At 40.2% G+C, this 17,971-nt stretch overlaps 1 protein-coding gene across 6 annotated transcripts in view; it reads right to left on the bottom strand.

Moving 5' to 3' along the window:
• Positions 1-1,545: 1,545 nt before the first annotated feature.
• Positions 1,546-17,971, bottom strand: part of FERRY3 (FERRY endosomal RAB5 effector complex subunit 3) — a 360,837-nt gene continuing 344,411 nt past the window's right edge. For 3 of the 6 annotated variants that reach the window (XM_068190766.1, XM_068190763.1, XM_068190765.1), the window contains 10 exons: positions 16,711-16,810; positions 16,510-16,631; positions 15,313-15,419; positions 13,619-13,816; positions 11,959-12,087; positions 10,832-10,900; positions 9,170-9,372; positions 4,095-4,152; positions 2,782-2,849; positions 1,546-1,793 (listed from right to left, as the gene is read on the bottom strand). In XM_068190766.1, coding sequence (XP_068046867.1) covers positions 1,701-1,793; positions 2,782-2,849; positions 4,095-4,152; positions 9,170-9,372; positions 10,832-10,900; positions 11,959-12,087; positions 13,619-13,816; positions 15,313-15,419; positions 16,510-16,631; positions 16,711-16,797 — 1,134 coding nt within the window. In that variant the 5' untranslated portion in view covers positions 16,798-16,810 and the 3' untranslated portion in view covers positions 1,546-1,700. Of the gene's footprint in view, positions 1,794-2,781; positions 2,850-4,094; positions 4,153-7,798; positions 8,182-9,169; positions 9,373-10,831; positions 10,901-11,958; positions 12,088-13,618; positions 13,817-15,312; positions 15,420-16,509; positions 16,632-16,710; positions 16,811-16,999; positions 17,062-17,971 lie in introns of those variants that run through there. The other 3 variants (XM_068190767.1, XR_010999288.1, XM_068190764.1) reach the window with 3 other exon arrangements.

The following is a 17,971-nucleotide window of genomic DNA, read 5'->3' as shown; positions in this document are numbered from 1 at the left end:
AACACATCTTTTTCACACAGAGATAAACATTACAACTTCTAAAAAGGAATAGCTCTGCCACCACACCTTTCCCAGACAGAATAGTGTTAGAGCACGTGCTTTTCTGGGACCAGAGTTTGATTTCAGTTTAAGGCCAGCAATGTAAAATGAGCTGTAACAGGATTAATCCCACTCCTTCTAGAGGAATTTACATCCTTCTTTTCTAGAACACCAAATTAGGTCACATTACTGGCATGATTCTTCTTTAGAAGCTGCTGGCAGAGGAAAAGAAAGTATTTGACAGTTCAGCAAGAGATGTTTGCTGGGTCACTTACACAGCTTCCTGCAGCATGCAAGACTTGATAAAAATACTAAGCTGAGTCTGTAAATTACACGGTGACTTTACAATCATCATGAAATGGTGAATATTCTTTTGGTTTTGTGAGAATTTTAAATTATGCAGCTTCCCCAAAACACCTTTATTAACCTAAATAACATTTTAAAAAATCACTATCAAGACAGGAATAATTTGGGTTTTAATTGGCTTCCAGGTTCTCCAGTTTCCAGTGCAGAATCTCAGCAGTACAGAGGAAGGGGTTTCTGATTCAAAGCAGGTCTGCCAGGATCCCCATGAGTCCCACACAGAAGAACTGTGGATTTGGATATCCCACCACCTAGAACCCTCATCCCCACAGCTGCTTTGCTGTGAGCCCAGTGGTTCTGGCAATCCCAAGAATCCCAGTTCCTGACAGGACTTCCCTTTGTCCATGCAAGACAGCTGAGTTCCAAGATTGTCCATGATAGGGAAAAGCAGTTCCCAGTGTTCCCCTTATTCCCCAAACCTGGGATGCAGGGGTGGTCTGGTTGGGTTTGGTTTTTTTTTTTTTTTTTTTTTTTGACTGGATTCAAATTTTCCCAAGAAATTTCACAGCTGCATCTTGAGCTGTCTCCCTGGCATTTTTGATTAGTCATGAAACATTAACAATTAATAAGCAGCAAACTTTATCTGTATAATAGGGTCCAGAACACTTTCGTGTTCCTATAAAGTTTATCATATAAACTTCTCAATTTGAAGACTGGAAATAAAGAAAAAAGCAAACATAGTAAAAAAACCCCCAGAAATCTACATGAAAAATTCTAATTATTGTCACAAGTGTATATTAATTAGTTTTTAAATTAATTTTTTTAATAACACTTCCACAATCTACAAAATGCAACAGGGTAAATGTTTAAGTCTTTTGTTTTGTAGCAGTAAAATGAGGCAGTAATACACTTTATTCCATGGTCACTATGACAAATTCCATTGGTTATTCTAAGAAAACACCTGATATGCTCCATATTCTTCTAAAAGTCACTAAGAAAATTCAGAAAATGTTTGTAGAAGCCAGAAGACCCCACTCCTAGCATGAACTCTTATTGCTGCTACTTATACATGAGAATTACCTATATATTTCTGTGGATTTGTTACCAGTTATACCAAATGTCTTTCAGATAAAGGTGAGGAATTCATCATCAATCCTCTGCTGCAACAAAGCAATAGGCCAGAATCACCTGCTACCAGCCAAGTACAGACAACATTTATCTTTTATTATAACACAATTCTTGAAATTGCAACAAATGCCACTTTGGGGTCATCAGTCCACAGGAAAGAGACATCCTAGTCCAGAATCTCCTTAATCTCATCCTCTGCTAATAGGATACAGGTTAGTGCCCCACAGAAATCAGTGCTTGGAGGTCAGAGTCAGTGTGGAGGATACTCTGAAAATCTGTGGCAGCATGTTACTCAGCTGGTAAAACATTTCCTCAGAAATTGTCTGGAAAAAAAAAAAAAACAACACAAATAGTAAGCTTTGTCTTTTTTTATAGTTTGGAAGAATTAAGTCTCTCTCAACTTTGTTTCTTGGTATTTAAGGGAATTACTGCTGTTCAGAAGACAACAAAAATAATTTTCAAACTGTTGTTATAATTCTACTGAATCCATTTAAAAGATTGACCTAAAAATATTGGCTGTATATTTATGTGACATACCCACATTATCACTTCCAGTAGATCTTGTTCCAGGGATTGATTATTTCTGCCAAACATAAGCAGGACAGTGCTGCTTATTATCTACAAGAGTCCCGCTCTCTACATTTCAGGACTCGATTCACCTTTGGAATTTATTTGTGGCTTCCTCCTTGCTCAGCAGCTTTCTAATTTGTCAAGAAATACATGTTATTCCTTTTCTAACATAACTCTACTTTTACTGCTTTTTAGAACAAACCTCGTGCTGGTCATCATTGGATATCTTCCTGTTTCTGAAGATCAGCTAGAACTCCAAATTAAGCAATTTCAGAATCTAAATCAGAACTAATTTCAAATATCTGGAGTAATTAATTTTTTTGTGAAAACATGACTGAACTTTCTGCATTGCAGTTTTCCACATTGTTAGACAATATGACTAATAAACAACTCAAGTTATGTAACACAAGGTTAGCCCTTCAGAATAATTAACAGAAAAATGTATTTAAGTAATTAACAGAAAAAAAGTACCTTTTTCAAAGGTGATGGATTCACTATTTGTAAAGGTGAATTTCCCAGTTTGAAATTTTAGCATCCTCTCAGAAAATATTACTGGCTATTCAAAAGAGATAAACCCACCCTTACTCCTCCTTTTATAGGCAAGGAAACAAAACCAGATTGATTAATTTAAATTCACTCAAAAGGGGCAGGCAATAGCAAAAAAATCACAACTTAGATCTGCTGACATGAAACTTTCTACCAGCAGTCTCTGAGGCTGGATATGACTTCGGTTTCACTTACCTGTGGTACCAGGAATTGTACAGTCCGAGAAATTCCTCCATCCCACGAGGCCATTTCCATCATGAAACCTAAAAAAACAGCATTGACTCTGTCTGGATTACCTGCGCAATACTCCCCAGCAGTTACAAAATGAGCAGGCAGTGAGGGAGTTTTCACACACAAGCAGGATTTAAACTGCCTTAATTAGGGATGTCCTCAACTGCCTTTAAATCAGACTTGGGCAAGCCGAATGAAATGTAGAAACAATCTAATGATGAGTCCTGCAGAATACCTACACTGAGGACAGAATTATCAGTCCTTCTGTGCAGCACAGTGATACGCAGTAGAAGTGAGGGTTTCTCCAAACAGTGTGACAGGAGTTTTTTCCATGGCTTCCTTTCACTGAGAGACAGGGGTGACCTTGTTGTGGCCTTGCAGTGCCTGAGGGGAGCCCGCAGGAAAGATGGAGAGTCTTGACAAGTGCCTGGAGTGACAGGACAAGGGGGACTGGCTTCACACTGACAGAGGGCAGATTTAGACTGGATATGAGGAAGAAATTGTTCCTTGTAAGGTTGCTGAGGCCCTGGCACAGGTTGCCCAGAGAAGCTGTGACTGCCCCATCCCTGGAAGTGTCCAAGGCCAGGCTGGATGGAGCTCTGAGCAAGCAGGGATAGTGGAAGGTGTCTCTGCCCATGGCAGGGGTTTGAAACCTTTAAGGTGCCTTGCCTTCCACCCCAAACAATTCTATGATTCTATGATGATTCTATAGGGAAAAAGCTCAGCACTCATTTGTTGCTCAAGTAATGAACTACCAAAGGCCACAGGAATCCTCCTGGGGCAAGTAAGGACACTCAGAAAAATCCTTGTTTAAAAGAAGTGGATGACATATCCATTGTGGACTACTAAAGGTCAATTACTATAGGAAGAGGTTCCTCAAGTAGGTGGTTGAAAGAAAGTAACTTGTTCAACTATTTAAGTGCAGCACAAAAAATGCAGAAAGTAAAGACTACAATTGGAAAGACAGAAAACCATACTGAGTCATGAGGACTATTTTTTCCTAATATTCAACTTAAACCTGCTGTCACTTTGGAGCCATTCCCCCTTGTCCTGTCACTCCAGGCCCTTGCCAAGAGTCTCTCTCCATCTTTCCTGTGGGCTCCCTTAAGGCACTGCAAGGCCACACTGAGGTCACCCCAAAGCCTTCTCCTCTCCTGGCTGAACAATCCCAATTCCCTCAGCCTTTCCTCCCAGCAGAGCTGCTCCAGCCCTTTAATGATTTCATGTCCCTGCTCTGGACTGGCTCCCCAGAACCCACTGGAGCCCCACTCCCCTACCTTTGACACACTTGAACACAAGCTCTGCCCTCTTCAGGCACCATGGAATGGTCATCTCCTAAATGAAGAAATAAAAAGTCTCAATGCCCCACAAATCTAACCAGCATAAAGAGCAGGGAGGTTATTAAAAGCAATACATTTTTTGCCCTGGAACATAATTTTCAAGCAGGATTTGGAACCTAGTTTTCAGAACATTCTAGGGAGGTGTACACACCTTTCAGGTGACCATAAAAGCACCACCACTCCTTATTGCTAGGAGAGCCAGCGTCAGAACAATATTATACATTTTTAAGCTGAGATGTTGAATAAAAATGCTGTCAAACCTACTGGAAACTGGGCTGTTCAATTCCCCTGTGGAGCTCCAGAAAAAGTCTAATATTCAACTGATAATTTTCAGGTTCACACTTCAGCAAATCAAAGGCAGGCTCCTGACCACATCTTAAAAGCACAACGATGACCCCTAACTGTTATTGATTTTGTTTAAGGTTTCTTGGCATACCCACACCTGTCAGTAAAACCTTCTCTCTAATACTGGAACTGGAAGAAGCCCTTCCTCCTTAAGATGCATTAATGGTAAGAGTGAGAACAAAGTTCATCTGCATCTGATGAAGGTGTTTCAGATAGAAACAGCCAGCAAATCCTTACCTAAAGTTGAACAGCAAAACATGACATGAAAACCACAGTGGTTTAAGGCATGGCTACAAGCACTGGGCTAAATCATTTAGTTTAAAGTTCATGAAACATTTTTGGCTGTATGCTACAAAGCCAATTACACCATGATAATGTAATTCCATCAGAGACAGAATGACTCACTGCAAACACTTCCCAGGAAGAACAAAACAATATCTGTTTGTTTCTTGCTGTACTCTTCAACATGAGGATGAGTACTTCCTACTCTAAATACAGGAATATAGATGTGGAAACCAATTTATCACTCTAAGTACCTTTTCAAACTTAAGCTTTACATAGTCTTCTATTCACTACAGCCAGTCTCTGTTTTGAAATGTCAAACACACAGTGTAATCTGTTCTTATCAGAAAGCTTAATTTCAGGATTAAAGAAAGTTATTCGAGAGGCAAGGTGAGCTAAGAATGCTCAGTGATAACACAAGTGATAAACTGAATGTGTGGCTTCATTAGGCAACTACTGAAAGCCATAGTTCCTCCTCAGGTGGGAGGATCTCCTGCCATTCCCCAAAATACAGTTTATGTTAAAAACAGGGTAAGTTTGAAATATCTTTTAATAAAGCTTTCCTTAGGCAAATCACTGCAACCCTATGTACTGCTTTTAGGGTATACACCACGTTAATCAGAACAATGTTGGACAAGTTTGGGTTTATACTTTTTTTTTTGTTGTGGCTGCTTTTTGACTTTTTAAATTTGTAATCATTCCGGAGGAAACACTTGGTGTTTATTATAACTCGTCTGTCCATGTGTGCTTTCTGTCACAAGTAAGGTTTATTGTTGGTTTTGATCACTGCTTTGGCTTACTAAAAAACAAGTGACTAAGAGGAACATTCTCTCTCAGAAGCACCTTGAGCAATCAGTGATGGGAACTGAGCCTTAAAAAGACTGATCAACACAGCAGGATATGACACCATTCCTTGGACTATTTTAGAGGAAGAGAGATTAAATTTTGTGGGCACTCAAGGAAATAAAATGTTGCTCCATGCAAGCCACAAGAACTGAAAATGACATAGCAGTGATTCAATTCTAATCCATCTTCACACACCAAAGTTTGCATGAATTCACCACATCACCAGGAGTTTTCTCTGGTGTGGAAATGATGGAGGATCATCTAAGCACCAATTCAAAACACAGATAAGGACATAAAGCAAAAAAGCCAACAGCCAGCCTCCTAGAAGGAGTTTTGGATAATAGCATTCAAGAAAGTTAAAAAAAAAAGCCACCTGGAACTTTGGGTGTTTTTTCACTAGCAGACACTTCAATCCTTTTTAAGTTTTGTCAAATTAAGATTTCTTCTACTCATTAAGAAAAAAAAGGGTGGGGGGGGAGAGCAGCTTCACTGATTACAAAGATATGTTGCAACCCTTTTGATTTTATTTTCATTTAGTTTATGACAGGCTCACTACATGGGGCTGCTTAGGGCTTGGGCCTTGGCAGAACCATGTCATAATCAGGTAAGTAAAACAGTCAAGTCCACATACATCATGTGGAAAAATATTTCAAACCAAATTTCAATAGGTAATTTCAGTAAGAATTAGCAAGGTGTTTAACTCACAGTGCATCTGTGCAAATCCTAAACACTGGATGAGCAAATATAAATTTAAAGGTAGGAAACTTAGATGAGAAACATCTGAGGTCAATACACCCATCAGTAACCTCTCTATGGACATAACATATGTTCATAAATATTTGTTACACAGCTTATACTCCTTTCATTTCTACTTTTTAAAAAACAATTTTGTCTTAAATTATGGTAATGGAGACAACTGGACTGTGGTCACTGAAGAGTCACATTTGTGTCACTGTTGCTGTGTGGACAACAGCAATGTCAAGCTACCAAGGGAGGGCGCCAGCTCTGGCATTTTTAGCAATGCCTTGCTGTTAGAGCCATTTAATTCCCCAGTTTATAGCAGATTCCAGGGATCAGACAGTAACACCTCATTTGGCCTGAAATCAAACTACCCTGCTTTTGCCTTTCTCAGGTATCAAATCCAGTTCCTTTCCTTCATTTAATTTAATGATCAGACCAGAGATATCCGTTCTGGTTGCTCGTGCCATAAGAAAAACAAAGGAAAACTGATTTCTTGATTTTTTTTTTCCATAGAAATAACAGTGAAATCTAACGGCTTCATTGAGATCAATACAGTTCAACTGACAGCAGGTTATGACAGTTGGGTATGAGGACAAAATTCTTCCCTGTGAGGGTGGTGAGGCCCTGGCACAGGTTGCCCAGAGAAGCTGTGGCTGCTCCATCCTTGGAAATATTCCAGGAAAGGTTGGATGGGGCTTGGAACAACCTTGGATAGTGGAAGGTGTCCCTACCCACAGCAGGTGATGGGACAGGATGAACTTAAGGTCCCTTCCAACCCAAAGCAGTCCGTGATACTGTAATTACTTTTGTGAGGCTATAAACACCACTCTTCAAACTGCATTAGAAGAAAACCTTAGGAAAAAGCACAGAGAACACTGCTAATGAATGCCTGTCCTATGGAAGCATGGAAACATCTCTGCAGCTGGGCTCCTGGTTAACCACCTCACAAAAATGTTCTTCTGTAGGTGGTAAATGCAGAGTCAGAACTGCAGCTGCCAAAGCCACCGAGTTCAGGGTAACTTTCACAAATCTGTCATTACTCACTTTTCCCTCAACAAGGAGTTACAGATTTGTGTGTTTCAAATCAGGTCAGCCAGCTGCCAAGCACCGTAATAAGCAAGCTGCTAATGCAAGTCATACAAAGCAGTTGTGCCTAAACACACACTTACCATCCAAGCTCACCTTCTGCTTACTCTGCAAAGACTTGCAGCTTAATACAAAGGTAAATTGTTTTACCAGGATCTTTTAAGAATCCAGCACTAGACAAGAAGATAATTCTTCTGTTTCACACATCAAGGCATGTTGAACACTTGGTCCTGTGCTTTATTTGTAGTTTAAAATACAGATATGCAGACAGAAGCTAAAACTAACCAGGTTTAAAGGAAACAAAAACTAGAAGAATATAATCAGGTGGCACCTTGATTAAGAAAAAGGTCAATATATTTAATAAATTTCTGAAACACAGCAACTGGGTCCCATGAGTGACCCAGGCTGCTGTCCTGCATGTTGATTACTTGTATTTGTGCCCAAAGAAAAGTCTCAGTACAATAGATGAAAGATTTCATAAATAATCTAATCTGTTCCTGAAAGGCTACTTTTATGTATGGAAGTACATCCATTAGAAGCTTCATTATTGTGTCTTTTTACCTTTTTCATAAAATAGACCCTGATCCTGCAAAAAAGGGTGACTTCTACTCTGTGTTCCAGTAAATTCTGTAATAAAACCAGTCACTGTTAAAGGTAATCCACTGGTGAGGATTTATCTTGCTGTGAGTCAGCCACTTTCCATAAAGGAAAGGCAATATTGAATCTAAAAGTGAAAAATCAAGGGGTTATTTATAAAAGAAACCTCTCCAACAGACTGTAATTATTACTGATATCCTTGCATGGATGACAGAATTCTATCTTCCTTTTCTCATTTCTTTAGGTTTATAGACTTTCCAGCTCTTCAGGATAGGAGGCATATGGCTATACTCTCTGCCCATTGCTTCTTTCCCTGCCTTCCCACCCCTTCTCTTCTCTGTGAGCCAGGTATGACAGAGAACAGAGGCTGCCAATAGTTTTAAATTGCTGTGCACTGAGAAATGTTACAGCTGATTGTGAGACAAGCCCTACATCAGAGTCCCACTACAGAGGAAAATACAAGACTCAGCACAGTAAGTAGGAATACAAAGAGCATCAGCAATATGCTGCCTCTTGCCCAGCCAGTATTTGAGGGGACTTAGAGGAAACAGGGATAGAAATTAGGCAGTGAAGGAGAAGAGAGTTCAAAGTGAAGGTGAAATTTGGTTGCTCCTGTGTAGGGCTGAAGTGGTAGAAGATTTACAGAAGGTAAAGGTGGTGTTTAGATTTATAGAACTCTTAAGCCAAGCTTTGCCAGTTCTGCTAATCCTAAAACTTAGTCTTAATGTTTTACAGCTAATGATAATTAAAAGTGGGGATCTGGTATCACTACTGCATCAGCAGTTCTGAAGGTAGAGTTTGTAGGCAAGAGCTTCCAGTTGTGTAGTCCCATATTTTATTAATACTTGAACAACTGCACTGAGCTGGATCCAGGAAGTGAATTGTCCAAAAGGAGGAGTGGGAATAAAAACTTCAAGTGGTTCTACTGGTCTTCTAGTGGTTTTTAATTGGTCTAGCTCCTTAATTTGGGTCACCATACAGATACAAGTGCCATGTGGTGTAGCAGAAGCCTGTGAGTGAGAAAAACCATCCCATTTGGCCTAAATCAGCATGAAACACACCCTTTGCAAAAATCCAAGTATATAAAACCAGGCCAAATGTTTCCATTTACTTACTTCTGACATTTCATGCACCAGCAGGAGGGGAATGCTGATGGTGGTGATATCGTGTGTGCAGCACACCTTGAGGATGTTCCTGAGCCCCATGATGGCTGGGTCCCGGGCAGTCACGTTCACAGACCTGATGTTGTCATCCACACACAGGTGAAAGGCAACGTGGATTTCTGAGAGGTTGGAGTGCCGTGTGATGTAGAACTCTCCTGCACAGTAAGGCAAACCAGGAAGGTAAGAAATTATGGTAGTGATCTGTATCTGAAATCCAAATGTTTGGAAAGGTAAGAAAGATAAGAGGCAAAAACAAATATACAGCAGAGATGAGGATATACACAGGAGATCTAAAATCTCATGGACTCTGACTGTTTTACATCCATCCCACACTCTCTCCACTGCTTTGATGGGCTCCACTGGCATCATGGTCACATGGTGTAATAAACCATAACAGCGCCAGTACAGGATATGATCTCTATATAGCACAAAACAGAAAAACAAACCCAAAGGAGGTGTAATACTCAAAATACACAATGCAGGCACGGAATTGCAGACACATGTGGGAGGCGGAAAGGCCAAAAAAGGATGGGTTCAAATAAAGGATGCACAGAGCCTGTGGAAAAAGATAGTAGGTTATGTAACAACTGAGATATAGCACTGGAACACAAAGGGATCAGTGACTATTAGAATTTAAATTAATTCAGAGTAGTGGAAAGGTGAGTTACAGAGTTGTTTGAAAAAAGTAACCAAGACATCTTTTTGGGGTTATTTTTAGACTTAGTATTCATTTACCAAAGGTGAGAGGCAGTGAAATCCAGGTCTCTCCATCATTCCTTTGCACTGGAGATCTACAGTCTACAGTATAGTCAAAGGAAAAGCAGGTGTGCAATGCCCCCACTTCAACAAATAAACATCTTCCTTCAAACCTATTCCCACCAGCCACTGAAGTTAAGATCCTTTCTTTGAATTGCAACAGCTGCAGAATGGGTCTGTACTCCTGCTGGATGAGTGTTAAGGAGGCAGCAATGCCCAGCAGTGACCATCTATTAGCAGTAACACAGGCCACTGCTGCAAGACACACCTGGATTTATCTCGTCCAAGCTGGTTTATAATCCATTCACACTAAAATATTTAAGACAGTCATGAAATAAATTTTAATAAACCCTCTCTTCATGGGTTGTATGGACTTAATTCCTCCCTCCTCCAACTGCATATTCATCCTCAGATTCCACAGAAGCTTTCCTTACTAAACATCACAGTATACACAGCCTTGAGAGAGTGAATTCTCAAAGTTAAAAAATCCACAAAAAAATGCTTTTCACAGCAGTGATATACATACAGCCATTAAAAAAAAATAGTTGCTAGTATTGAAGTTTCACTTTTCCCCCAGGATGCTCAAAGTTTTTTTTTTTTTTTCACCCTCAAATTCCAAAAGGAAATTTTAGGCAAAGAAAAGTGATTTGCCCAATGCCATGTGATGCAGTGGCAAAGCTGGGAATAGAAACCAGATGTCCTGACACCCAGTTCTCTGCCGCAGCCACAGGAACATCCTTCTCTGATTGAGGTCAGCTTGGGTTCAGTTTATAATTTATGTTCTAACTTAAGAGCTAAAAATGTGGATGTATAAAACAATTTGCTTCAGGAAGAGGGGATCAATGCCACACAACTTACCCGGCAAAATGTTTGACTGGTTTCGTTCCATATTCTTTAATTTATCTTCATTCCCACTGATTTTGTTTTCTGTGTATGAACACACAGAACAAATATTAATCATATCCTCTATTAATTACACTTGGCCATGAAAAGGTTCATGTACTGATATTTGGCTTGAATATTGGCCATGAAGTTACCATAAAGTACCCAAAATGCAAGGGGGATGGGTAGAAGTGTATTTGCTGTCTTCAACACCCCCCAGATTGAATCCTACCTCAAATCACTGCCCTTCTTACTTACCATCCCATGATATTTCTTCATTTGGACAAAAGCAAACAATATTCTCAGACGTAATGTGAAACTTTGGAAATTGCCCCAACAACCACATATTATCTTGCTATTACTCTTTTAATAATGTAATAAATTAAAACTAATTTGTTCCTAAGAGATTTACATAAATCAGCAGCATAAAACCAGCTTCCACCACCTCCCCTGAGATGCAGCAATACACAGGTTCTCAAGGGAACTTGTTTTTCTGAGTACTCATATTTATTCATGTTCCTGATGCATTTAAATCACATTAGTAGCTCTTTGGAGGGAAAGCAAAGCTACATGATGTACAATTGCACTGCTTTTAATACCATGTGGTCAGAGCATTTCCCAGCCATTTGCAAACAAAAGCATAAGGAAAACCATTCCCCAAGCTTTGGTCAGCACAAGAAAGCTCAATACACATTTAGTCGATTTGTGACTTGGTTTTCAGCATTCACTTTAAAGGAAGGGGGAAGAGTCGTAAACTCCTTTTCTGCAATTTTTAAAGATTTAAATGTAAATGGCAATAAAAAGGTAAAGACAGATAAAAGTTTGTGCTGCTACAGGCAGTTTAGGAAAGCAGAATGGCCTGATGTACTTCCCATGCTGTTAAAATGTGACTTTTATATGTTGATTCATTTTAAAAGAGCAGCAAAGACACCACCCAAACATCACAGTCTCTGTGAATGTCACACAGAGTTTCTTGATGGACCCAAACATTCCATTTTCCAGATGAAATAACTGCAGAAGAGTGGCATCGGCTCTGCCCTGCCCACAAACATCCCGCTTACCACTGTTCTATTCCAAGGAGGGTAATTTTGGTTGTCACTGACCGTGGTGTCTTTTTGTCTTGCTGCTACGCTGTGCTCTGGCCTTAAGTACAACCTTCTGGACAATTTCAAGTTGTTCTTGGATTCCAGGAAAATGGAAATCTGTGCATTCTTGGCAAACAGTTGCGAAATCTAGGAAAAAAATAAGATTGAAATGCATGTCCTGAGGTTGTGCTCAGTAACCTTATGTAATTCTACTCTACTGATCAACTAAATCCAGCTATAAAGGCAAACTCTCCAAAAGCAGATAAAGCCCTACTGGACTGGACTCCTCTTCCAAAATTTGAGGATTACTTTTGACAGATTGTGACATGGTCCAATACTTTCCCCTCCACTGTGGCTGCAGGATTTTGTTGGTGGCTACAGATGCAATTTTGTGTTTAATGGCATTATTTAAATTTGTCTTCTCTCATCACCTAAAATTTAGCATAAAACCAGATATTCTCCTTTTGCTATTCATTTAAATATTTGAACAGTTAAAAAAGCACAAGTACAGAATAATACTGTTACAATTAAACTACTTGGAAACCATCAACAGCAAACAAATGCAACTGCAGTTTTTCCTGGTGCACTTCCCTCTCCTTCTTGCTACAACCCTGATTACAACTGTTTCCTGGCAATATCAAGCACCGGTGTACATTTTTTTTTTTATGGCATGCAAGAGTAATGACAAGTGATAGTCAAAAAAAGACATTCCAAGCATATCTGTTGCAGCATATGTCACAGTTGAGACAGCCATGACACAGGGAGTATCACCATACAATTTCCAAAGGCTTTAGGCAGCAGCCCATACAGAGTAACACCGCATCACTTCAGAAGGCTGCAAGCATCAGCCCTTCTTGTTCTGTAGCCCAACCTTTTATACCCCTCATGTTCACGCATTGCACGTGTGTGCCCTCTGTTCCCTTTGGTGGTTGGTCAGTGCACCTGGGCACTCCATGGCTCATTACCTTCACTATCATTCACCTGTCCTGCACAGCTGTACTCACTGGGGATGAGGCTTGGCCCCAGCCCCACTCCCAGTTATCACAAACTCTGTGCCTGCAAGTATTTTGGTATTAAAGTTCAAGATGGAAGTGGGAAAATCAAGGAGGAATAAACAGAAGTTTCTCTGGTCAACCTTGATAGAAAACACCATCACAGTGCCCACTTACTCAAAAGACATGCACTTAAAATGGCTATTAATCAAACTCTACAGGAGTAGGGAAGTCATATTCCTACTGTTCATTTTTAAGAGAATTCACAGTATCAACAGGACATGGTATTTTTATCCATTTACCTATCACTTTAAAATCTGGGCGTATTTCTTTTTCATTTTTGCAAATAGGTTTCAGTGTGATAATCTAATATTAAAGAGTTAGAGACTCCTGTAATAAACTTATCTAAATCAATATTGAAAGGTCCTCTTCAATACTGTTTGTTACTCAGACACAAAATGTAGGGAAGAGATGAGAGACAACAGCACAACACTATCCCCATCCTCATCCATACCTCTTAGTGCATTTGTTACCCTTTTGCAATACCACATGCAAAACATGAGTGCCTCCACTGAATTTTAATTTTACAAAGAATATTTTTCTGTGAGAGAAGACAGCAAGATTTTATTCTAATTTATTACTTTATTCATTTTCCCTGACATGATACCTCCCACTAGAAGGCTCACCTCTTTTGATTCCACTGTATGAGCTGATCCTGTTATCCACCAGTAACACCAGGCCACAGAGGGAAGTTGAGTAGAGGGACATGGCAGTCTGCAGCCTATGCAGCTTCACCCCACTGCGGTGATTGCGCTTGTGTTTGCAGAAATCCAACATATCAGCTCTCAGCAGCCTCAGGTTATGCATGGTCTTCAGCTGAGCTCCTGCACAGAGCACACATGGCTTAATCCCAGGGGAAGACTAAACTCAGGACTGGGATTGAAATGCAAGGGCACAAAGTGCTTCCCCGTAAAGATCTGGAAGGAAGCTGTAACCGGTAACACCCAGAGGAAGTTCTTAGCCACACATTCAAAGATACATCAGCAATCTGCAAAGTAGCAATAAAAATTCAGTGTTTTCACAAAGTCAGGCTTGTCCATGCCTGAAATGAGCCTTGCTCCCATTGGAGAATCACAGTTATGAAGCTTGGAAAAGACTTCTAAAAAGAAGTCCAACCTGTGCCCTATCCCCACCTTATCACCAGCCCAGTGCACTGAGTGCCACGTCCAGGCATTCCTTGGATACCTCCAGGGATGGCGATTCCAAACTTCCCTGGGCAGCCCCTTCCAACCCTTCCTGTGAATAAATTCTTCTTGAGGAATACTGCAGGGCTCGGGATGAAATACTGATGTGTGGTGGTGTATCCCTCCCTAGAAACACTCAACAAGCTCAGGAACTCCTGCTAGGCCTTAGCACTTGTGCAATGAGCTGGGTGCTGAGGCATCCCTTGGCCATCCCAGGAATTGCTGCATGGCTGAAGTGGGAGCTGCATGGAGGGGAAGGGATCATCAGTCAGCCCCTGCCAGCCTGGAAACATCCCCTACCTGACCCATGGCCCAAGGAGAACAGCACCATTGCTGCTGGAGTTTCCAAAACTCCAGCAATTCAACCTGAGGATGAACATTTTCCAAATGACTCACGGCAATCACCTTACGAGTCAATGGACAGCGGTCCTAAGGGATGTTCTTGGAGCTTTCCTGCACCACAGGAGGCTGCACCAGCATCTCCCTCTGACAGATGCCTCAGAGCTTGCAAATTCCCAAGTTTATGATACTGGGAGGATTGTTGCTGCCTATCTCCACCTAAATAATTTTTGATGTGGTTATAATCCAATTTTCCTGTGTTTTATCTATATAATAGAGTGAACCTTGCCTTTGAATGTTTTTGCTCTTTTACAAATTTGTATCAAACCAGCTTTGGCTGATGCCATGCTTGTGATTTTTTAAGTGACCTAAACCACTCCTACACAACATAACCTAGTCAAAACAGCTCAAGAAGATTGTACTGCACCAACAAAAATACAAATTGCAAGTATCCATTCTGCTGTCAACTGATCATGGGAAGTGAATTTCATAAACACATTTTTCTACCAAAAGTAAGAAAAGTCAAAACATCATTTTTAGGTAATACATTTTGCTGTTGCTCTGCCTTAACACATGAGTCACCCAACCAAAATGGAAGAAAATTTGCTCCTAGAATGTCTTCCATTAAGATTTCCACCTATTTCAGACACTGCTTGATACAGTTTACACTGTTCTCTTACACATGTAAATAAAACAACTCCAAACTATGGATTACGCACATTAAGAGTTAAATAATGTATAATACACACCTTGGATACATTATTATTACCAGCTGTTACTTGGTTTATTCCACTTACCTAAGTGAATAGTAAAGCTTTCTTCTAACAGCCTTTGCTCTTCATAGATTCTCCCATTTCCTTCCACAGATTCCCTCAGCTGGCTGGGCTGAACTTTAATTTCATCACTAAAATAATGATAAAAGTACCAAAAAGTTAATCTTAGTTTTTATTCAAGACCAACAACTTTGGGAAAGCTATCCCAAGTTTTCTCAGCTAGTCTGTGGAAACCAGGAGACCAAACCTATAACCACTTGTGAGGTTTCACCTTGACCTTCCTGGCAGCAGGAAGAGGAGACTCCACTACATTACTTGGTTTACATTACTTGGCCCATTTGTAAAGCAGTCCAAGACTAATAAATAAAAATAAGTCACAAGACCTAGTTATAAAATAATAAGAATGTAGGAATAAAAGGAAGACAAAATGAATTCTCCTCAGCCTATTTACAGCAGCCAGAACATTATTTATGAAGTTATTAAATAAAGCATTTATTTTCTTCTTCCTACCCAAAATGGGAGATTAAAAACCACCTTATCAGATGTTCCACAGTGTTCAAACTGCCCAGAAACACTTCAGATTTAGTATTTTAATATTAAAACAATGTTTTAATAATTTAAAGTTTTAATAATTTTCCTAAATTCAACTATCTGGATGTGATAGAGAATAAGGATCCCACCCAATTTACAAATTCAAATTTCCCTGCCATTTCCTCAAACAGAGGAAAGCTTCTCATTCAACTCTCTGTACAAGTGTTCACACTAAAAATCTCCTTTTTTTAGCTGTCCATTGACATACATATAGAAAGAGAAAAGAGGCTTGTTAATTCAAACCATTGTTACCATTTTAAAAGTACCATTATTCTCCAGAACATGCTTAGGTGGTAACAGAAAACTTTGTGAAACAGTGTCAGAGACAAAGACAGGAGAGACAGGCAGAATAGGAAGAAATTCCACTCATGTCAAGCTGTACTTTAGTCCATTACAACACTTTCTGGTACAGAGAGGCTGTAACATCACACAATGAAGAAACTCCTAAAACTATATGTATTTCTTTATGATGGTCTATTTGCCTTTGATATGCTTTGATTAGCCTAAGCAAATTCTTTATAGATATTATGACATCACAATAAATATGACTATAGTATCATATTTAAAAGATTGTGTAAATACAAATCCTTTGAACTATTTCAGCTGGAATTAAGCATCACAAAGGAATACCTGACTGAGCTGTTGTTGGGATTCTTTAGGTCCTGATGAAGCTTTATCACCCACTCCTGGTATTCTTGCTTCTGGATAGCAGTAGTCTGTTTTAATTCATTGGTCCATTTGTTCTCCAAATCCTGACAGGAAAGCAGTGATAATTTGAGTGGTATGGGTGTTCTTTTTAAGGTGATTATGTGCATGACACATTCTAGTTACCTGCTGAGACTCAAAATGCTGAGCTGCTAAGGAATTCACATCCTGGTCAGTCAGTGACTTTCCAAGCTCCTGCATTACCTTATCCATTTCAGCTCCTTGCCTGAAAGAGAAGCAAACAGATTTCAGAGCACTGGCAGCAGAACACCCTCTGCTGTGATACAATAACAAAGTTGGTTGGTTGTTACTGACAGAAGGAACAGTCACAGATTCAGCAACAAAAACCCACAAGACAAACTGGCATTAAGGGTCAGGGACACAAGACGGATCCTGTGCAAACAGCCCCACTCACCCTCATTTGGGACAGTCTCAGCTGCCACCAACATTGGGATGTGATAAATTCCAACAGGGATATGAATTCCAGTAGAGTCAATACACAGCTACATCACACCTGAGCTCTACAACAATACTACTCTTTCTTCTGCATGCACATTTGGGAAGAGGCAATAGCAGCAAAAACACTTGCTAACACCTTACTGGCAATATTGACCCCCAGACCAGAAATATGTACAATTCAGTCTGGAAGAAACCATAGCATGAACTGATTATGCACTGTCCAATGTGAGCTTAAACACACAAAGCTCAAGTGGAATATTGCCACTCAGAATGCTAAACCAGACCTACTGACTCTGGCACAAGAAGAGAAATCCACACTCAATGTGTTCCCTCTTGTGGACAAAGGAGTCACCTGCAGATGTGCAAGCTTATTCCAGAACTCCAGACTCAAAATTGCCACAGCTTATGTCCCAGTCAAGACAGCCACGATACACAGAGGGCCACCATACAATCTCAGAAAGGTTCAACCACACAGAACCACAACACATCACTTCAGAAAGCAATCAGGTCATCTTGTCCTTCAGCCCAACCTTTTATACCCCTCATGTTCACGCATTGCACGTGTGTGCCCTCTGTTCCCTTTGGTGGTTGGTCAGTGCACCTGGGCACTCCATGGCTCATTACCTTCACTATCATTCACCTGCTTCTCACAGCTGTACTCACTGGGGATGAGGCTTGGCCCCAGCCTCACTACCAATTACCACAGTGTGCCTACACAAACTCAACACTTTCTGGAAATCAAAACTTATATTCTCCCCAGTCACTGAAAATAATAGAAGGCCACCAAAGTAATATAAGGTAGCTGACCCTAATGACATCATAGAATCATGGAATGGTTTGGGCTGGAAAGGACATGAATGTTCATTTCATTCCAACCCCTGCCATGGGTAGGGACACCTTCCACCTGACCAGGTTGCTCAGAGCCCCA

Source organism: Anomalospiza imberbis, chromosome 5, assembly GCF_031753505.1.
Source record: "Anomalospiza imberbis isolate Cuckoo-Finch-1a 21T00152 chromosome 5, ASM3175350v1, whole genome shotgun sequence".
Classification (NCBI taxonomy): Eukaryota; Metazoa; Chordata; class Aves; order Passeriformes; family Viduidae; genus Anomalospiza; species Anomalospiza imberbis.
This window is presented reverse-complemented; position numbering and strand designations above follow the sequence as displayed.